The sequence below is a fragment of the Nematolebias whitei genome, chromosome 11, assembly GCF_014905685.2.
Source record: "Nematolebias whitei isolate Nwh7 chromosome 11, NemWhi1, whole genome shotgun sequence".
Lineage (NCBI taxonomy): Eukaryota > Metazoa > Chordata > Actinopteri > Cyprinodontiformes > Rivulidae > Nematolebias > Nematolebias whitei.
The window spans coordinates 16,560,729-16,574,271 of NC_056508.1; the positions used below are offsets into that span (position 1 = coordinate 16,560,729).

The following is a 13,543-nucleotide window of genomic DNA, read 5'->3' on the forward strand; positions in this document are numbered from 1 at the left end:
AAAAAAAAGAAACTGTCCAGATGACCTGACTAAAAAATGTTGGATTGTATACCTGGATTATTGAGCCTGGACTTTGTTCTCTGAAAGTAAAGTTTTCATCCGAGACTGTCAGATCAGCTGATCTCACAGCTGCCTCTCTTCCCACATTCCCCACACAGAACAAGCCAGTAACTGCTAAACAGCGTTTTAAATGGCACCGCAGTTCAGTAAATATCACAAAACACTTGTTTGACATGTCAGCTAAAATTATATTTTTTCAGCAGACCGAGTCCGGTAAAATTCCTTGTTTCCAGCCAGAAGCCGTTTTTAATTTCTGCTGTTTTCTGCCCACTCACAGTGCAGCGGGAGTAAACGTGTTTCTCCACGACAGCTGCAGCCTCCACCGAAACAACGTATCACTCAGAAAGCGCTCACGCCTCCTCTCCGTGCACATCTGTTAACCTCAGCTCTAACATGAGACCGCAGCCTGGGCTCAGCACAGAGGCACACATACAGCCTTTTTTCTGCCGGAACCCCCCTTGAGTACCCCCCAGAGAATCTCTGGAGCTGGTGATGGCAGTAAGGCTTTTTTGTGTAGTTGACGTTTTTGGGAAACATGACAACAAAAATGCGTGCCCACTCTTCGAGAGTTACTCAGAGTGGCAGAAAGTGTGTTCCCTGGACAGATGGACGGACCGTCTGATCAGCAGGTGTTACATGCTGCAGTTCGCAGCTCAACCCCCACCGTTCAGAGGGATTATAGAGATGGTTCCGTCTTCACCAGAACAAAGCTCGTCTCTCCAGTCAGAAGTGCAGGAATTTCTGATGAAAAACGTCATTTCCAGAGTTCCTAACGGAGAGGAAAATACTTTTTTTTTTTCCTCCCACTACTTCCTGGTTCTGATTAAAAAAATGGAGGAATGAGACCCATTCTCGACCAGTTCATGTTCAGCAATTCGATCATGGGGAGACAATTCCACATGCTGACAAACAGCTGCTGGAGAACTTCACCAGAACTACTGGTTTTCACCTCCATAAATCTGAAGAGCGCATATTTTCACATTTTCCATCATTCTGAAACACCCCACGCACGTTCTTGAAATGCGTGGAGATGGCTCTGCAGTCGCTACACATGGCAGGAATGAGAATTCTTTTTATCTGGACGATCTGCTCTTATTAGCTCGGTTCAGTTAGAAAGCAGTTGCACAGACCAAAACGCTAGTGTTACACCTACTAAACCTGGGGCTTCTATAAACTGGGAAAAAGTTCAGTTCGTCCGACCCAGATGATTGTTTATCTGGATGTGGAGCTAACTCAACTACAATGAGAGCACGTTTATCACAGCTGAGAGCTGAAGCTCTATCAGCTCAGTTCCGCCGTGTCAAACCCTGCAGCATAGTGACAGTTTGCCCGTCATGCGACGCCTGGGACGATGTCAGCAGCCCACATCGTGGTTCCGCTGGGCCTACTTCACGAGACACCTTCAGAGATGGTTCGCCCGCCTGCGCATAGAACCTGTGCGCCAGTAGAGGCGGATTATCTTTGTGCCCCCCTCCGTGAGAACCGATCTGAATCACTGCGGAAACCCCCTCATTCTGTCAGAGGGAGTTCCCATCAGCAGGCCTACATCTCAGTTTTCACAGACGCATTCCTGTCAAGCTGGGAGGAATGGATCTGTCCCAGGCAGTGGGAGGACAGTGGCTGGACCACATGTCACTTCACATAAATGTGCTAGAATGTTTTCATGGTCTGAAACGTGACTCAGCATTTTGCCCCCCTGCTGCGAGATCAGCATGTTCTGATCCACACAAAGTGACGGCAGCTTACATAAACTATTAGGGAGGCATGTGCTCAGCCTAAATGTTATGCATCGCGCAACAGCTGTTGTGTTGGGCACACAAAAACCTGCTCTCCATCAGAGCAGTGTAAATTCCCAGCATCCTGAACAGGGGAGCGGATATCATGTCAAGGGGCAATCCTCACCACAGAGACTGAAGCCTCCATCCCGAGCTGATTTCTCGGATTTGGAGAAGGTTTGGCTGAGCAGCAGTGGATCTGTCCGCCACAAGGGAGAACACCCAGTGTCAATTATGGTTCTCACTGAGCACACGAGACGACCCACTGTTAGGAGTTGACGCCTTCGCTCACAGCCCGTAGCCAAAAACTGCTCCTTTACGCGCTTATATCAAAGTGGACAGCTTTTCAGCACTGGTACACGGAGAAAGGTGTGGAGGCCATCTCATGTCCACTAGGTGGCATGCTGTCCTTTCTGCAGCAGCTGATGGACAGAGATCTAGCGTTCAGCACAATTAAGACTTATGCTGCAGCTATTTCTTCCTGTCAAGAGGGCTTCGGTGACAGAAAAGTTTTTAATCAACCGTTGATGAAGCGTTTCCTGAAAGGTGTGCGGAGACACAGACCGGTGTCACTCCTACTAGTTCCACAGTGAGACCTAATGATGGTCCTGCACACTCTGATCAAAGCTCCTTCTGAGCCTTTAGATCAGGTTTTACATAAATTTCTGTCATTTAAAAACAGCCCTGCTGTTAGCTCTGACGTTGGCAAAGAGAGTGAGTGATTGTCTGCTCTCTCTGTTGCTCCCTCATGTCTCAGAATTCAAGCTGACGGCAGTTCAGCTGTGTTGCGTTTTAACCCTGCTTTGAAAAGCATCACAAGCTCATTTAGATTGAAAGTGATAACCTTGGATGGGTTTTATCCTCTTCCTCATAATTCTGAGGAGGAAGCAACATCTCACTTCCTTCTGTCCCATGCACGCATTTTCATGTTAAGTGGCGCACACGTCCACACTGCGCCGCTTTCAGCGTATGTTCGTGCATTACTGGGACAGTTCTTCAGGACGTCCTCTATCCACCCAGCGCCTCTCACACTGGTTGTGTGCGGCTATTTCTGAAATTTACAGTTCATCTGGACTGGATCCTCCAGAGAATCTCAGCGCATTCCACTAGAGGGTTTTCATCCTCCACGGCTCTGCATGAAGGGATGACAGTGGAGGATATTTGTATGGCGGCTGCCTGGTCATCGCCATGTTCAATTAGTCGTTTTTATCTACATGATGTTTCTACTTTCTCCACGACCCATTCTGTCCTCAGGGTTCTGACAGAATGATTATTATTTGCTTCATGAAGCCTCACTTTTGAGCGTACACCTGCCTGCATGCAGTCGCAGTGTGAGATATTTATTATCAGTCACAAGTTCATGACTGCTGATTTTATTGTTATTAATCTGTTCATCCTGAAGAGCTGTTGGTCTGCTCTGTTTATCATTACACTGTTACAATTCATATCCTCCGTTGTTCCTATTCACAGCAGCAGGTCTGCTATCTCAGCCTTTTTCCTCACCAGAGATCTTCTCCGGTGCGCTCCTGCGCATGGAACACGCAATTACGCAACGCGTAATTACGCACACAGAAGGCTGAGTGATGAAATACTTTTTTGTGCAAGCAGGTGCTTCATGTTGCTTCTGAATGAACCCAGTGAGGCATAGACTACATCCTGCTTCGCCTTTAACCCACTAGCGATAGCCTTAAAGGGCGAAGCCTATACAAAATAGAACGTTGTTTACGTACTGTAACCCCAGATTCTATGAGTATAGGCGCAGCCCTTTAAGCTCTGGGCCTCACTGGTTCCTAAATGGCTGAAGAAAAAAAGTTATTTGGGAGCCGATTACCCAGTCTCGCCGTAATTTATACGGACCGGGGGTGAGGCCCACACAGCAGGTGGGCATGGACTAAAGTTTTTAATGCTGTGCTGTGCGCGAAGGGATAAATCCACTAGCGATAGCCTTAAAGGGTTGCGCCTATACTCATAGAATCTGGGGTTACAGTACATAACCAACGTTTTCTACTGCTGCTTTTCTCAGGCTTTTATTTTCTGTCTTCAGCAAATGTCATGTGTTCAAATTTGACTTGCATTAACAGTTTAGTCATTAAACCCTTTCAGCCTGGTTACAATTTCTTCAGCGGCACTGAGCAAAAACCATTCAGCAATACTGCAGTTTTTGCAGGGAATGCCATTTCTCTACATTTTATTGTGTTTTGACAGGATGTAAACACTTTGAATTTAGTTTGTGGATTGTAAAAATATATATATATGAAAAAAAGGGGCTGCAGATGTGCGTGACTACACTCCCAATATTTTACTACAGTCTCAAACTTTCTTCTGTAGTTAAGACAGTGCCACACAGACAAATAAGGAGGTGCATACCTGCAGGGTCTCCAGAGACATCTTGATGTTCTTCAGTTCCCTCAGTAAGTCAAGAGCACCATCCTGGAAACAAATGGAGATGGACAGTATTTTCTCACCTGATAATGGTAAAATTGGATTGGTCAAATCTGAATGAGACAATAAATTTAACATGTTAAAAAAAATGGTTACTCTTGCTACTGTGCTTAAAATCTTAAAATAGCATGAGATAAGATAGAGGCCTTATTAATACTCTAAGTTGCCAATGGATGCTTGCTTGTTGTTGTTTGTTTGTTTGTGTTTGTGTCTCTCTTTCCATTGGAGAAAGTTGAGGAAAATGTCTATTAAAGCCTAGCATTCTTTAAAGGAAAGCATGTCACCAGCCATTGTTCATACCAGTTTAAAACTATTGTCATACTTTGTGCTGTGAGTGTGTACACTGTATGAGGACTTCACAACTTTGTTATTAGGAAGTAGTTGTACTTTATTTTGTAATAAAATTAAGTTACTCAATCTCTTTAGTTTTTTCTTGGTAAGGACATCAACACTTGAGATCTTGCATGGAGCCCCAGTCCAAGGGAGATTCTTCCATTTTTTTAATAATTGCTCCAACAGTTGATCTTTTTTCACCAAGCTGCTTGGCAATTGCCCCGTAGCTCTTTCCAGCCTTGTGGAGGTCCACAATTTTGTCTCTGGCATCTTTGGACAGTTCTTTGGTCTTAGCCATGTTAGTAGTTGGAGTCTTACTGATTGTGTGGGGTGGACCGGTGTCTTTATGCAGCTAACCACCTCAAACAGGTGCTTCTAATTTAGAATAATAAGTGGAGTGGAGGTGGACTTTTTAGAGGAGGACTAACAAGTCTTTGAGGGACTGAATTGTTGCTGATTGGCAGGTGTTCAAATACTTATTTGCAGCAGTAACACACAAATAAAATATTTAAAAAAATCATACATTGTGATTTCCGGATTTTTTTAATTTAAACTTAGATTATGTAAATGCTCTAAAGGAGCACAGAATGTCATGATTTCAGCTCTGTGCCTCTGGCCGCACTCAGCCACCTGCAAGCGGCTCGGCCACGCCCACTTCTAAGCTCTGCATGGAGAACAGTTGAAGCTACAGGAGGAAGCTTATCCAGCAGTGTGGGCTGCACAGATGTCTAACAGAGGTGCAGCAGGTGCAAAATAATTTAAAATAATTAATTTTAAATAAAAATCCCATGCCAATCGTGCGGCTCATATATCAATCAGCCAACTGTGTGTCATGTCGAGTGTAATTTTGAAAAAACGCGATAGTGTGAGTCCACAAAAAATGAACGAATGAAATGGCGAGGGACTTCTGTAATGCAGCTTTCAAGTATGATCTGATACAGTTCAGCTTAAAGGCCAGCTGTCAGTGTTCTACCTTCAGAATACACTGATTTGAAGTTTTATTTATCCTAAAACTTGTGTGTGTACAGCTGTATGAGTAAATGTGAAAATGTAAAATGTTCTTCAAATGGCTGGAAAATGCATAGTTTTGAGTAGATTTTTAACAGGTACAGTCTAAAGTCGTGTTGTCAGAGATTCACATTCAAAGAGATTCAGAGAAAAATTAATGCAACACTGGATGGAAATAGATCTTGTGACATTGGAGAAGCTTATCGAAACAATGCCACAGTGATTGCATGCCTTAATCAAAGCTAAAGGTGGTCCAACAAAATATTAGTGTGTGACCTGTTTTATTGATGGCGACTTATTTTTTTGGGGGGGGCGGGGGCAGACAGTTTATATGGGCATAAGTAATCGGATTAAATGGCCATTCGGAATAAAAATACGTCATGTCAACTCCCTATTTGGATTATTTTTTGTTGATTCAGCTCGATCCAAATTAATCTGTAATCTGAATGAGTGGGGTGGTTTATGCCGATTCATAATCCGAATGGTAAATGGACTGTACTTATAGAGCGCCTTTCTATCTTATTTCAAGATACTCAAAACGCTTTACCTACAATCTGTGTCCTCATTTACCCATTCATACAGCACTCTACTAGATTTCTACAAAGCTAATTGAACAAATCATTCTAAAGAGACTAATCAGAGTTTTAGATCACATTCATACACCAATGGGACACACAGCGGAGGCACCCTGGAGAGAATTGTGAAACAAAACCCATTCCAAAATGTGGGGGAGATTCACAGCGTGTACTGCAGCTGGAGTCAGTGCTTCAAGAACCACCATGCACAGACATATGCAAGACATGGGTTTTAGCTATCATATTCCTTGTGTCAAGTCACTCTTGAACAAGAGACAGCGTCAGAAGCATCTCGTCTGGGTCTGCTGCTGAGTGGTCCAAAGTTATGTTCTCTGATGAAAGTAAATTTTGCATTTCTTTTGGAAATCAAGTTCCCAGAGTCTGGAGAAAGAGAGGAGAGGCACATAATTCACATTGCTTGAGGTCCAGTGTCAAGTTTTCAGTCAGTGATGGTTTGGGGTCCATATCCTCTGCTGGTGTTGGTCCACTGTGTTTTCTGAGGTCCAAGGTCAACGCAGCCATCTACCAGGAAGTTTTAGATCACTCCATGTTTCCTGCTGCTGACCAACTTTATGGAGATGCAGCTTCATTTTCCAACAGAACTTGGCACCTGCACACAGTGCCAAAGCTACCAGTACCCAGGAATGCGCGATATATGCGGTACATGGTAGAAACTATAGACTTTTAGCCCATGATAGAGAGCTGTCTTCTACCGGCTAACCGCAGTAATGCTGCGTCCGATGTAAAATCAGAGTTGTCAGATTTAATTGTTACTTGTTTTGAGTGGAAAACTGTGCATAAGTGATGTTAAAGTCTTTTCTTCGAGAGCCAAGTAGCAAAGCTACAAGCTAACTGCGGCCGGCTTGCCGCAGTGTTGCCGTATTCGGACGCATGCGCAAAACGCTGTGTTCCATTGAAAGTTGTTTTTTTTTCCGTCTAAAGTTAAAGTAAGTGTTGGTCAGCTTGAGAGAAACCTGCTCTCTGATCTGTGAAAAGAACGCTGCGTTGTGTGATTTTACTGCGAGACCCTCTGGTCAAAGCCGCAGAGGAAACCAGTTGCCATTTTGTGTCAGCTCTCCTTAAAGCGGAGGGAGTCGCCCACTAGAGGGTTGGAGGGTGAAGTGTTTTCAGTGTAAAATGCTGCTCTGTTGCTGTTCATTTATTAAGTGAGAATAATGGAAACTGTTAAGAGTTAACAACATATTGTTTTGTTTAAAACATATGGATAAAACTACAATTTGATATATTTTGCACTGTTTTGCTCTACAAGAAAGAAGCCCAATACTTGACTTGTTTATTATTTTAAAACTCTCTGGACCTAGTAGTGGAATTTTCTTGTGATTTTGTGGTATAGCAGTTTTCAAAATAAATTATGGCAAAAGAACACCCTATGTTTTTTTTCATTCCTATTGCATGTTTTATACCAAAAACATATTGTGATCTATATCGTTATCGCCACCCTTCACAATACATATCGCGATATGAATTTTATGCTATATCGCACATTAGAGGTGCATTGATTGCAGATTTCTGGCCGATCACCGATTTCTAAAAAGTCTGACACGCCGATTCCGATTTTGGCCAATACCAATTTTGTATTATAAGAGGCACTGTCAGGTGGTATAAGGTCACAATACACCTTCAATTTTCCAATATTTTTTTATTGAAAAAATACCCTTGAACAATATCCTAGAAACAATATAAACTTGTTTTGCCTGGCCATGAGGTTGTGCTCTGAAACATAAATGAAGTTTAGACAGTTGTTGTTAAAACTAAAAAAAAAAACTGGTAAAATCGGTTTCTCATTCAAGTATCAGACGATTTCCGATTTCCCAAAATGAAGGAAATCGAGGCTGATAAATCGGCCGGCCGATTTATCGGTGCACCCCTATCGCACATCCTTACCAGTACCTAGTTGGCCAGAAAACTCGCCTGACCTTAACCCCATAGAAAATCTTTGAAGTATAGTGAAGAGGAAGATGTGATACACCAGATCCAACAATTCAGAAGAGCTGAAGGTCACTTTCAGATTAACCTGGGCTCTCATGACACCTGAGCAGTGCCACAGACTGATCCACTCCATGACACGCCACAATGCTGCAGTATTCCAGGTAAAAGGAGCAACAACTAAGTATTGAGTGCTGTACATGCTCATACTTTTCATGTTCACACTTTAAATTTGGCCAACATTTCTAAAAATCCCTTTTTTTAATTGGTTTTAAGTAATGTTTAATTTTTTGAGATACTGATTTTGGGGTTTTCATTACTTGTCAGTTATAATCATCAATATTAAACAAAATAAACATTTGAAATATATCAGTCTGCAATGAATGAATATAATATACAAGTTTCACTTTGTGAAAGGAATTACTGAAATAAATCTACTTTTTCATGATATTCTATCTTCTATTCTATGACCAGCACCTAATGTTTGTGCGAGTTAGTTTGCTGGGGCGACCACATGAAGAAGTGAGCAGCCGAAAGATGAATAAATAAAATCTAAAATCAAAATGGTCCAGGATTGATTTATACCAAAAAAATAAACTAAAGACAAAAAGGGGCAAATGCTCTTTATAGGCAGTGTACATCCAATAATTACCTCCTGAAAGTTACATTAAAATCTGTCGTTTTTCCCCTGATATTTTGCTAAAAGACAAATTTAACTCTAGTCAATATTATTGTCAAGCATGTGTTGTCTCAGCTGCTACCATGACACATCCGAGTTAAAAATGTAAAACTGACTGTTGTATAATATGTATTTACTTTTTGTTCATATGAGTCCATATGAAATCATTCCAATCAGTTGTAAATGTACATCCAGCATTTATTTTCTCAACGCTTCATTAAAATCCTATACCGGTGGTTCATGAGATATTTTGCTAACAGACAAACAAACAAACAGAGTATATTTATAATTACGGAGAGTTATGAAGAAAACTCATTATAGTGTGTTCGTTAAATACAAACTTTCTGAGCAATCAGGCTGCAGAGGTTCTCTGTTGGCAAACTCCTCTCCTGCAGACAACACGCACTGAACGTGCTTCCAGATTTTTCCACCGCTGCGTGTGATGAAGCCATCACCTGACGGCGCGTGCCACCACTGCAATGTGCTCACCGTGTTTTTCTTGTGCACCATTTTGTCCAGCTTCTTGGCGAGGCGCTCCACCTCCTGGTGTTTCGCCATGTTCAGGAGTCTTCGGTCACTTCAGCAGCACTGCGCCGGACTACAGCTCCATGGAAAGCTCGGTCCTCCTCTCACAGTCTGTCGCCCAGCCTCTCTGCTGCCGCCTCGTTCTCCATTGTTGCGGTGCTGCACTACGGAATGATGGGAGTTGGAGTTGGTTCAGTATGCCAAAACATTTAAAGGAGACACGCGCACAGGTGTTGGACCCTCTCCACACAACAGTGACTATGCTCTTTATCAAAAATAGGAAAACTCACAGCATCTGACAGATGTTTTTAATAGAAACATTCTGACTGATAAAGTTTTATCTTACATTGATAATAAACATAATTATCCATCCATTATCTTTTACCCGCTTCTTCCATTTTGGATCACGGGGGTCGCTGGGGCCCATGTCCAGCAATTGCTGTGTGGGAGGCAGGGGACACCCTGGACGGGTTGCAAGTCCATCACAGGGACACAGAGACAAACAAACATTCAGTCTCTCACTCACACCTAGGGACAATTTAGAGTTACCAATCAGTCTAACATGCATGTTTTTGGTCTGTGGGAGGAAACTGGAGTACCCAGGAGAAAACCCACGCATGCACGGAGAGAACATGCAAACTCCACCTAGAAAAGCCCCGGACCGGGATTTGAACCAGGGACCTGCTCGCTGAGAGGCAGCAGCTCTGCCAGTTGCGCCACCGTGCTGCCCCAGTAAACATAATTATCTTTAGTAAATTTATTTGTAGAATAAACATGTTAGGCCACTCAGAATAAAAAAAACATCAATCTTCTTTCAGCTGTTCCCTCTTCAGGGATCTCCACAGTGAGTCATCCTCCTCCATCTCTGTCCTCTGCATCCTCTGTCCTCACTCCAACTACCTCCGTGTCCTCTCTAACTGCATCCAGATATCTCCTCGTCTTTTTCCTGGCAGCTGCATTCCTAACATCCTTCTACCAATATACCCACTGTCCCTCCTCTGGACATGTCCAAACCATCTCAGTCTGGTCTCTAACTTTATCTCCCAGTTGTTCAACCTGTGCTGTCAGGGGTCCTCCTCGAGAAAATTTTTAATAAAGTAAATGTGATTTTCTTTAATGTATTTTAACGAGTTGTTAAATGTTTACCTACATTTGTAAACAGCTGTCAAGCATCATACCCCCCCCCCCCCCACACACACACACTTGATGGTTCTGAGCCCGACACTGTCCCTGCTCGTTGTTGTCCAATTCCAGATGTGAAACTTCCAGGCGCCTCCTTCGTCTGTTCATGGCAGCTGCCTGTGAGCTCCTTCTGCTCGTGTACGACTGCCCAGTTAGCTCGACACTCGCCCCACCACTCGTTTAGGAGATTTTTTAAGGGTAGAGGCAGAAATGCTACTTGAAGAAGCAGCTCATGTGTGATATTCAGGTAGAATCAGGTCTCTCTTGTTAATGAGTCCCCGAGGCTCAATGGGATTAATCTGTCTAAATAAAGATTGAATGAATATTAAGAAGCTCGTAGTGGCTGTTGTGTTTAAAACAAGTGTTTATGCGATTATTTTCAGTTTACATATCCAATATAAGTTTAATTGGACCAAGGCAGTCATATTTGTTCATAACTTTATTATTAGTAAGCCTGAGAGTTACCAGATCCAAACAAACAGTTACTGGAACACAACCTGTCAAAATAAAAGACTTCCCGGATCTTGTTCCGTCAGGAACGAATTCAGCACTGAGTGAGGCTACAAGGAGCAGAGGTCACAAAGGTGCAGGACTTCAAGTACTGGGGTACACTGTCCAGGAAAATGAGGAGTGTGGTAAAGAGGTGAAGAAGAGAGTCCAGGCAGGATGGAGTGGATGGAGAAAAGTTTCAGGAGTGATTTGTAACAAAAAGGTGTCAGCAAAGGTCAAAGGAAAAGTTTACAAGACAGTGGTGAGACCAGCTATGTTGTATGGTCTGGAGACAGAGACATGGACAAAAAGATAGGAGACAGAACTGGAAGTGGCAGAAATGAAGATGTTGAGGTTCTCCTCAGGATTGACAAGGATGGATAAGATTAGGAATGAGATCATCAGAGGTACAGCACAGGTTGAACAACTGGGAGATAAAGTTAGAGAGACCAGACTGAGATGGTTTGGACATGTCCAGAGGAGGGACAGTGGTTTGGACATGTCCAGAGGAGGGACAGTGATTTGGACACGTCCAGAGGAGGGACAGGGATTTGGACACGTCCAGAGGAGGGACAGTGGTTTGGACATGTCCAGAGGAGGGACAGTGGGTATATTGGTAGAAGGATGTTAGAAATGCAGCTGCCAGGAAAAATACAAAGAGGAGATATCTGGATGCAGTTAGAGAGGACATGGGGGTAGTTGGAGTGAGGACAGAGGATACAGAGGACAGAGATGGAGGAGGATGACTCACTGTGGAGACCCCTGAAGAGGGAACAGCTGGAAGAAGAAGAAGAAGAAGACTTGTAGCAGAAGAAGCACAAGCTCCAGCAACATTGACTGATGTAATAGAAAGAAATGTAAATATCATGTTTGTTAATCCATCCTGAAAAGAAAAACATTACAGATATTAATACCTGTAAAAACAATATTTACACTGATTATAATTATATTAATATGATAACAGTAAAAACAACTTAACTGATGAGATTTCTTAACCACTAACGCAATTTTAACTTATTACTAACTGGTCAGTTTCCCAACAGTATGAAAATAAATTGTTATTCTGTTCAAAGCTGGAGATAAGCACCACTTTAAATAATATCGACCTGTTTCTCTTCCACAAGTCTCAAAGATTCTAGAATAACTTCCAACAATAGATTGGGTGCTCATCTCATGCTGCTGATTTATTACATACTGCTGTGTTCATCCGTACTCACAATTCAATTCAATTTCAATTCAGTTTATTTATATAGCGCCAAATCACACCAAAGTTGTCTCAGGGCACTTTACAGGAACATTCACAAACATAAATGTAAGGGTCCCACTGCCTGCAGCCTGCCTTGCTGATGGCCGCTGATTACCAACACCTGGCGGCCATCAGCCTGATGAGCCTCTCCATCTACAAAAGGCTGCAGCCCAGTGTGACTCATCGCTGGGGGAGAGCCAGAAGAAGAAGAAGGGAAGACGGTTGTCAGGACGGAAGGAGGAAGCTGTTGGGCGCGGAATTTAAAACAATTTTTGACGGATTATCGGTATTTGACATTTTTTGGACTTTGGAACAGGCGGAAATTGGCATAAACTGGTATGTGAATGGTTCGGATGGAAAAACAGGTAGGAGACGAGGCAGACATGGATTTTGAGGGGTGGACACCGGTAGGTAGAGGGAGAGGACGAGGAAGAAATAAAATGGAGGAAGGGACAAATGACAGCCAGAGTAATAAAAGGGAGTTGGAAGGGAGCAGCTCTGATGAAGAAAGGGTAGTAAGAAGAAAAGTAGTGAGGGATGAATTTAAAATAATATTAAAACTAAAAAATGAAGAAGGGCAGGGTAACATAAGCCCCATTTTGATATAAAAAGAAATAAAAAGGAAGATTGGGGATGTAGAAATGGGGAAGGTGTTAAGAGATGGAAATTTATTAATATCATGTAAAACTGAAGAACAAAAAAATAAGGCTTTGCACGTCGAGAACATCTGTAAAAGAATGGTCATGGAAAGAAGGATAATAGGAGAAAACAAAACGGTTCGTGGAGTTATTTACGGTATCCCAGTGGATGAAGGTTTAGATAAAATAAAAAGGAACATTGTTGGTGCACAAGTAAACAACCTGAAGAGACTGTCAAGAACTGTTAATGGGGAAAGAGTAGGAAGTTTATCAATTATGATTGAGTTTGATGAGACAACCTTACCAGCAAACATAAAAATAGGTTATTTAAATTTTCAAGTTAGGCCTTACATCCCACCACCACTCCGCTGCTACAAGTGCCAGAGATATGGACACATTGCAGCAGCGTGCAAAGGTAAACAGAGGTGTCCAAAGTGTGGAGAAGATCACAGAATAGAAGAATGTAAAGAAGAAAAGGAGAAGTGTTGTAACTGTGGAGGACAACATAGAGTTACATATGGAGAGTGTGAAGTGAGGAAAACAGCAAAAGAAATCCAACAGGTGAAAATAAGTAAAAACACCACATATGCAGAGGCAGTCAAAAGTGTCAAAGAACAAAAGACAAGAGCGACAGGACAAACAGA

At 42.6% G+C, this 13,543-nt stretch overlaps 1 protein-coding gene across 2 annotated transcripts in view; it reads right to left on the bottom strand.

Annotated features, from left to right (window-relative positions):
- Positions 1-9,504, bottom strand: part of tcea2 (transcription elongation factor A (SII), 2) — a 52,492-nt gene extending 42,988 nt beyond the window's left edge. For both annotated transcript variants that reach the window (XM_037683938.1, XM_037683937.1), the window contains exons 1-2: positions 9,309-9,504; positions 4,203-4,265 (exon numbers count right to left, since the gene is read on the bottom strand). In XM_037683938.1, coding sequence (XP_037539866.1) covers positions 4,203-4,265; positions 9,309-9,377 — 132 coding nt within the window. In that variant the 5' untranslated portion in view covers positions 9,378-9,504. The remainder of the gene's footprint in view (positions 1-4,202; positions 4,266-9,308) is intronic.
- Positions 9,505-13,543: the final 4,039 nt, after the last annotated feature.